This window comes from Anticarsia gemmatalis, chromosome 22, assembly GCF_050436995.1.
Source record: "Anticarsia gemmatalis isolate Benzon Research Colony breed Stoneville strain chromosome 22, ilAntGemm2 primary, whole genome shotgun sequence".
NCBI lineage: Eukaryota > Metazoa > Arthropoda > Insecta > Lepidoptera > Erebidae > Anticarsia > Anticarsia gemmatalis.
The window spans coordinates 8,184,154-8,193,395 of NC_134766.1; the positions used below are offsets into that span (position 1 = coordinate 8,184,154).

At 31.1% G+C, this 9,242-nt stretch overlaps 1 protein-coding gene across 2 annotated transcripts in view; it reads left to right on the forward strand.

Annotated features, from left to right (window-relative positions):
- Nucleotides 1-6,522, forward strand: part of LOC142982647 (orexin/Hypocretin receptor type 1-like) — a 45,187-nt gene extending 38,665 nt beyond the window's left edge. For both annotated transcript variants that reach the window (XM_076129263.1, XM_076129265.1), the window contains exon 7: nt 5,269-6,522. In XM_076129263.1, coding sequence (XP_075985378.1) covers nt 5,269-5,606 — 338 coding nt within the window. In that variant the 3' untranslated portion in view covers nt 5,607-6,522. The remainder of the gene's footprint in view (nt 1-5,268) is intronic.
- The last annotated feature ends 2,720 nt before the right edge of the window (nt 6,523-9,242 follow it).

Consider the following 9,242-nt stretch of genomic DNA (forward strand, 5'->3'; position numbering starts at 1 on the left):
AGCTCGTGAGGTACCCAGATATCGAGCTTTTTTGTGTAGAGAAAAGATTTTATTACAAGTTCATACATACTATAATGCGAAAAGACTTTTTCCCCGACCTAATGTAATCATTCCTAAGTAAGACTCAAAGCCTAGAACCTCACTCGTTTCGGTAAGAGACCCTAGCCTAGCAGTGGAACAGGAATGGTTAAATTCATTATTTTAATTTGATTGTCCTTAAATTAATATTTTAACCTCAAAAAACTAGTCTTTTTTAAACCTGGCATGGATATCCACAATGATATTATGGTCAATTTAGCGGTGTTAGGTATTACGGATTGATCTCTCTTATAATATTGAGAGGTTAAACACAGAACTAACGGTTCAACGTGCTGCGAGGACTATTGACTCACAAATCTCTTTTTTCTCGGGTGTTATTTAATACCCGATGTTTCAACCATTTTACAGTAATAAATGATACCCATTCAAATATAATATACAGTTTTATATACGCAACTAAAGAAAGTGAATTCAATGCATCCGCATTTCTCACCGATTACCTTAAAGGTAGGAATTAATCGGAGGTATAAAATAGCTGGCGTCTGCGGCATACCGCTCTTTATCCGCGCTGCTAATGAAACCGCGATAAAGCGAGCCTGGATAGCATTCACTGAGGTACGTGGACGAAGGTTTATCTACGTCACTGTGATGTATTTATGCTATGTGCTGCGATGAAATAGTTTGTAAGAGGATTTCTTTATGTGAAATATTGGAAACCGGTTGTTTATATTAAATACTAAGACGTTGTTGTCAAATCCAGTGTTTGTTTTTAAAATAACTTTATAATAAATGAATAGTATAAAATAATTTTTAAATTAAATTGATTTGAAAATGATATTCGAGCCTCCTTCTTTTTTGGAGTTGGTTATAAATAACCTATCACGCTAAAAACTGAAAGATTTTACACGCTGAAAAGAAGATTTTAAAATACCAAAAGCAACACTTTTTTTTATCCACCCTGTTTCTGTGTCCCACTGCTGAGCAAAGGCCTCTCTCCTAGACTTATATACAAAATGTTTTTTAATTTCTGCCGATAATATCCCGGAGTTTGATTAAAGTGAACAGAGGGATGTTGGATAATGAATAATCAGGTTGAACCCATTTCGATATAATATACATTATAGGAAATATAAGACCTATAAAACAGCAAAACGACTACACTAGCAGGCAGTACTCAACATCAAAATAGACTCAGCAAATTATCTGGGAAAGCGTAAACAAACAAACTAAATTAGAATACTTAACATAATATACGGAGATAATATAATAATACAAGATGCAGTTTGCGTGGGTTGAGAAATAGTGACCTAATAAATTTGTGGAAGGTCGACCAATGAGAGTGAAGTAATTTATGGTAATGCTAGCTGCAATTTCTGGAAGGTTTGCTATGGGAGTTTAAATAATAGGTTTACGTGTTTATTAGGGTTAACCCATAGGCTTGTTATTATAAGATAGACTGCGAAAATGTTTTTCCGCAATCTTTTCAGTTATGAAAGATTTTGATTCCTATTCAATTTGCACTTTAGAGTCGGAATAATTTTTAAGTGATATATTTCAGGTCATAATTGAAAATATCCGGTAAAAGCAACACATGGCTACACAGTACATTATTTAATCCTATACGCTACTAAATATTGTCAAACACTTAATTTATATTTAGAAAAACCATTGATCAATAGAAAGTAGAAACAAACTTTCTACGTTCTGCCGATAATATACAGAAATGTCTTAAAGCGGCACTTATATGATTATCTTAAGTATCTGATCCATTATTTTAATTATATGGAAAGTTTTTATTAATTATTCGAGTTTTTTGCTCCTTTTTTTAGATTTTTACTTTTATTTATAATCATACTCATTACAAACTAACATACTATAATTTACTGTAAATATTTACTTCAAATTTCATTTTATTCCTGAAAAATACGTCACTAACATTTTGCTTGCAGGCTTCCCAGGGTTTTCAGGTTAGTGAGCAGTTTACTGTTTCCCCGCTACAGCACGTTTAGTGATGCGACATGAGATTGCACTTGAGTTCGTTTACTACCTGTTGAGGTTTTAAAGTAAAAAAGTTTTGTGAGTGATTTTAAGCAGATTTTTTGTTGCACGTCTGGAGGTGGTTTGTAGATCGGTATAGTCGACTTTATGTTTGAATATCAACCTTTACATAACTGTTTAAAGAAGTATACAAGATATTAGTTAATTAGTTCGAAAAAATATAAGAGTTACAAATTATTCGTAGTTAATATTTTTTAAATTCGTCTGATTTTTATATGATAAGACTTGGTAAAATATTGGCAACAACCACGGGCCACTTAATGAAAAATAATCAAATTCATATTGTCGATGCAATGAGATTTTAACAAATAGGATACCCATACCATAAATACCACCTAAGTTTACATTTCAGAATACTAAAACTCATTATAAAATACAGAACTATTAACGCGAACACGCATTTTACCGTGGAATGCCTTACACCAGCACAGGTTACACTGATTGTGAAATTTGCAAAACGAAAGTTTAAAGTACTTACTCAGTTTCAGTCTCAACTAAATCATAATAAAAAAATCACATGACTTATCAAAGGTAACGTATGACAGTGTATTAAGGTAGAAAGGTTTGGGTATTAGATTAGGGTCCAGTTATAAATAAATCACTTTGTCGTTTCCTCAGATTATCCTTAAAGGTAACGGAGGATCACCTTTGGCTCCCGTTAAATATGTATCTGTAGTATATTAGCTTAGACTGTATCTTTTTGAAAGGTTTTTGTTGTATTAGCTATTAATCGATACTCTACTAAGACTTGTCTAGTAAATTTTGGCGTAAAATTAATATTGTTGTTGATGTTATGATCAATAAGATAGTTATTCGTTCAGGAGTTTAGCCATATAAACTTTCCAGACCGTCAGACAGACAGACAGGCAAACTTTCGCGCTAATAGATTTTGTACAAATGCATGGAGGGCTGTGTTCATTTCTATTTGTATTGTAGTTTCGTCGCGAAAACTACACAAACAGATAAAAACTATTTGGGAGTGTCACTTTTGTTTTATCATCTACTGCAGTATATTATTATATAAGTATTGATTAGACAATAGCTTCGATAAATAATGGCTTTAAATCGATACTTCACAATGATTTAGTTTTCAATACATTTTTTACGCTCAATTTAAATTACAAACCGGCTCAAGTGCAAAGTCATGTCACATCACTGGCCCCTCAATTATTCATTGTTTCCTTACAACTACGTTAAGGTAAGAATTGAAAAGTTTATGAATAACTTACACAATGTATTTGTATGAGAATAAATTGTAAATTTTGAATATAATAGCGTGATAACTTTTTGTATTGTTCGCGATTTTTTATAAGCGATTATCGAGGTGGAGTCACTTTTATATAAAACAGTAAGCAAAAATAACCTTAAATAAGGTATCGAAATACGTACTTAATTTTGTACTTCGTATAGTACAAAAAGCCACTTTTACATATATACAAATTGATTGGTTTCAATTTAAACTTAAATTCAAACTAATTTTCAAGAATTATGTATATGATATTAATGTAATAATTGAGTATTCTCAGGAAAATGAAATATAATTTTAAAAAATAGTCCAAACTCCGCTTTATTTATTAACTACAAGTCTATCTAAACACAGATTAAAATAAAAGTTCTTATTCTAACTAAAATACGAGTCTCGTATGTCACCATTATTTACTTTTATTCCTCCCTGCCTTTGCTCTAAGAATGTTCGTACTACATATTCAAATATTAAGACGTTTATCAAAGCATAGAGTAAGGTTTAAACTAAAAATCGCATTTTTCAAAACGTAAGACTAACTTTTTGTAAAGCAACATATCACTATTTTGTTCTTATAATACAAACGCATTTTGCTTTACAGTATATTATAAAAGCGTCTATACTATTTCCTATCTATTATCTTGACATAAACAGCAAGTAGCAGACATGCAATAAGTCAGGTCAGCAGACCGAGAGAAATATAAATTACATACATTTCCAATGCAGTCTGACTTGAAACATACCGACTAGGTATTGATTTGTTGGTTTTAAAATAACTAAGTAATGACTAGACGTTGAAATAGAGTAGAGAATATTTTATTTTTAAAAAAATGTGTAAACTAGTACCTATAGGTTAAGTGTGCAGTCAGAACGCCAATGTTTTTTTACTCATAATATCAGAAATAAGAATATTACAGACAGAATGTTATCGGTCTGTAATTAAAAGACTTTTTTGTTTTTTATTTAAAAATAATGTGTTTTAGATCATTTATAAATTAAAAAATGTATATTATTAAATTACTAGTAGTTAAGTGCCTTATTAGTTTAATAACCAGCATATCACACATTAATAGGGTTAGAAAAGATTTAGATCCACAATATAAAGTTCAAAATTAGTTTGTCAGGTCTTTAATTTGTAAACATGTTAGTTAAACTCTACTTTCTTATAACTCTAATCCCCATACCTTTTGGTGAACAAAAAGTATGATGTTTTGATGTATTAAAAAGTGTTTAGTAAAAGGTAATCTCGATTTGTGACACGTAGTAATCCTCATGTCTGTGTATGTGATTTCATGTTATTAAGTGTATCCTAAAATACAGACTCCTGTTGTTTGACTCTCCCGATGTTAAAATATATGTACCACCTCTTATATTACTTAATATTCTCAATGTTTCCAAAATTAATACGTAAATAGAAATAACGAGCGTGTTTTTATTCTTTAAGATATTATTCATCAAAAGTCTTTTGGGACAACATTTTCTTAATTATAATATGGCTTCTACGAAAATAATACAAATTATTATTTCAGCTAAACGTTAGCTATTCGTGTAATTTATTATCACGTAATTTATTTCGAAGTTTTTATTAATTCGAGTCGTCGCCTTAATTTAATAAGCACACTTTTTTATAATTGGCACTAAAGTACCACTTTTTCCAAATTTATTCGGTAATTCTAGAAATACAGTTTTACTACCTGATGATTTATTAAAAGCAATTTGAGCAAAATTAAAATACGCACCAATCAAAATTTTAAATTGGCACACACTCAAAATTTCAATTGGCACTCACACCGTATTTTTTCAATCAAAAATCACAATAATCACGCGAAGCCCATCACAACCCGTCCCTGCCGCCACAAATCAAATCTCGTGCACCTTGCACTCGTCAGCAAAATCGGCAATAAATTCCAATTTCTCTATTGTTTCAGGGAAATTCCGGCGGGAATTCCACAGGTCGTACTTCAAGTGCTTCTGCTGCTGTCATTCGGCTCCTACACCGGATCAAAACGGGACATCATTCGCACCCATCGGGAGCTCCAGAGCTGGTACAACAAGGACAGTCGTCCGCCGCAACGATTCTTACGTCAGTTACAGACTCACACACTTATCTCCCTCAAATCACAACATACATAGAGACTACATCAGAAACACGAACACCTCTTTCATTGAACAAATGAATGGGAACCGCAGACCCAAAATCAGGGATGATTCTATCAGCGAATCTGCAACAAGATTCACTCTAGCCACTGATGTCTGCAGAGATTGACAACTAGGCAAGGACATCCTTTCCGATATACGTAACAGAGATGGCATAGAAACTTATATCGCTAGGAGTACGAACAGTATTGATTGTAAACCTCATTATGATTGCTTCAAAGATTGTAAGATCGAAGAGAGGCATAGTGATAATGCTGATTATAGGAATACAGATGAATGTAAAGATTTGTACGACGATGATGTTAAGAATGGTTTTAAATTTAAATTCAATCGTAGCTTAAACAGTTGTCAGATTAAGAATAAGAGAAAAGTGAATATTTATTAAGGTTTGTTTAATCACGGTCAATTGTTTTTGGATGTCTGTTTTATTAATCAAGATTTATTTTAGAGCGAAACGAATTAGGAACAAGTGGGATTTGGAATTTTGTTATTTTATATTTTCGTTATCCTTGTCGCTTCAGTAATTTTCATCTCTAGTCTAATTTTGAAAATTCTGTGCCAATTTATGATCGAAAAATTTTACCTCAATTTCAGTCTTTTATTACTTTGGTTTACATTAAACCTACTACAAAATTGCTTAGTATAGTAACTAATTTCTATATTTTTCAAACTAGAACTGTATTAAAACCTAATAGTTCCTATTTCAACCTGCTGTTGACAGTTCTAAACCTCGGGTCATAAAGTCCATTCATTAACTACAGTTCCGCTTTCCAGTATTTTATTAAACGTTTTAAAGGAAGTTAAATTTATTCTTTTAAAACTATTTTTACTGCTTTACTGTAAAAGTTTTTGAAATTCTGTATGAATTTTAATTTATTTATCACAATACTCTCTTCAAAATGAAATTGGAGGTGATTTTCTTAAGTGTTTCTTGACTACATTGCAGCGGTTGGACCGTTAAGATTATTTTTATTTTCTTTTCAATAATGTACTTCTATAAGACTCACTGTACCTTTATACTAAATATTTTCTGCATACTACAGCTATATTTTTATACAACTCACATCTACTAATTGTTGAGCAGGTGGGTTAGGTTCTTAATGTTGCATAATAAAAAAAAACATAGTTATTTTGCATTTTGGATAATTTAAATTTGTTTTTAAGTAACATATTAACCACGTCACACAACATGTGTAGTTTATTAAAATTCTTTTAATTTATTTTCTTTACAAATTTCTTACTTACTCGAGAATAATATTATGTCCAACTTTTTGTTCTTTTCACACTTGACCTTTGTCCTCTGGTTTTCTTTTTGTCCAAATTATAGGCTTTGTTTTATTTTTTACAACCTTCACAAACTTTTTAGTCCTTTTGTCTCTTATAATAACAGTTACAGTCTTCGTATTGTTTTAAAATATTTCTATAATTTTATATTCATTTTCTGCTACTTTAAATAAGTAACCATACTTGTTACGTCATAATATGTTATACTTATACATATATACTTACATAAAATCATGCATTCTTCCCATAGGGGTAGGCAGAGGCCAGAGAACGCCACTTGGCACGAGCTTTACAAACTTCTCTTGTCTCAATCACATACATCTTGTCATGCAGGACCGCCGGTCACGAATAACACGCATTTGACATTTTTAATAATTACATATTTAGCAAAAAAAAAAAACTTACTAAATAAAATATATCACAATTTCTTACTTTTTGGTAAAGCAGACATCCAAACTTTTATCATATAAATAAGTTATATGTAACTTTTATCTTGTAAATACTGTCACCAACAATTTCACTGAGAATAATCTTGTTTTAAAACTTTGTAGTATTCACATCAAAGTCTTAGGAATTCAAAAGATTATTAAACTTTATCTACATTGCGTTCTTTATAAAAATATTTTAAAGACAGTCTTACTTTCTATGTATTTACATAAATATTTTAGTAGAATTTGAGTAATTGAAATGGACCGTCCTATTATTTTGACACAAAATTTATCAAATGCTAATATGTACGAAATTCTCAGAATTCCAAACATGACTGTGATTTTAACCGATATCCCAATTTCATAGAACAAAATCAAATAATAGACTTCGCAGAGTAGTTTTGATTTCATTTGCGAAATGTAGGCCAAATGGCTTTTTGGACTTATTCAATATTTTTGCTAATGCAAACATTTCAATAGGAGAATATACACGATAAGGAAAAGTGAGAACAGCATAATGTTACAAAGATACTATGAATTGATGTCTTTTGTATGAGCGAGAATAATTTATAACCAAGTAGCTGACCTGCACTCGCGTATACAAATTTCATCCTCCATTTCAGTCCATTACGGCCTGATTTTCAAATATGTTACTGTTTTTGATTAAGGATCTTCAACCACCCATTTAATACAGTTTTAATTATTTATATAATTATTGTGATACTATAAACATAACCTCTCAAGCGCCCGGCCACCGTGTCACGGTTAAATGTTCTACCCCCGTCAAGCGCCCCGCCACCGTGGTAAAACGATCTTACATTTAAAAAACGTAGAAAAGAAATGCTAAAACTATGTTTATCCCTTTCAAACATATTTGACATTGAAGCTGATGAAACGAGACGACGATCTAATGCACAAACTTGAATAAGTGGTTGATATAGGCCAGAGAGCACCTTAAACAACATCTGACCCAACGACATGTTCCTTTATGACCAATATTGTAAATACTTTTTTTAACTAATTTTAAAGATTTGAGTATATTTTACAGTTGGATTTTAATGTCATTATTCATTAACTACACGATAAGACCTTTCGTCATATTATTTTTTTTGCCTAAAAATATTTATTAGACTTTCTTCAAACACATGCCTAATGCACACAATATTCAGATTAAACCGACTATTGTGCTAGCACTATCAAATATTATTTGTGGTTTATTGTTTTAATCTATAGCAAATTTTATGTAGATTTCAAATATATAAGGTATGACTAGGGTGTTAGTATTAAAATATGACGGAATCGGCGCTTAAACGCCAACCGCCAATTCAATTTCGCGCGCCATTTTTAGCCTGGACGCTTAACGGTATATTTGAATTTTGACGTTGGGGCGCTCGAGAGGATAAAGTATTTATCATATTGTAACAATAGAAATTATTTGATGATAGACAAAAAAAATACATTATATCTTTTGCTGACATTTGTAAAGAACAGCTACGGTCTACATACTGCTACGGGGTCAGTGGTTCAAATCCCACGCAGAAAATCCATAAAATTTTATTTAAATTTGACTCATCGTGATATAATTTCCCTCTTCATTAACACGTCTAACAAATAAAACATCCGCCATATCCTCACTCGATCAGATTTCAAAACAAGAAATAAAAATATTATGTTATAATTACGATGTTTGTAAACTTTACAGTTGAGTTCGGAAATGGTTTGGCTTTAAATAGACCGTGCGAGAACAATGTAGGTCATGTTTGAACATTCCTGTCTTACCGCGCCGGTTTTCATTTTAAATAATTAATTATTGTCATAATAAGTTATTTTATTGACAAGAATGCGAAATAAATCATAATTATGTTTACGTTATCGTAACAAAAATATATGGATTCAAAAAGTTCATACCTATCTAAAAATTTAAACTTTTTAACGAGTTTATTTTCATCTGTGGACTTAATTTTGACGATCTATAAAAACTCTACTACATATTAAAGAATACCGAAAAATCTAACGAAAAAATCAAGATTAGA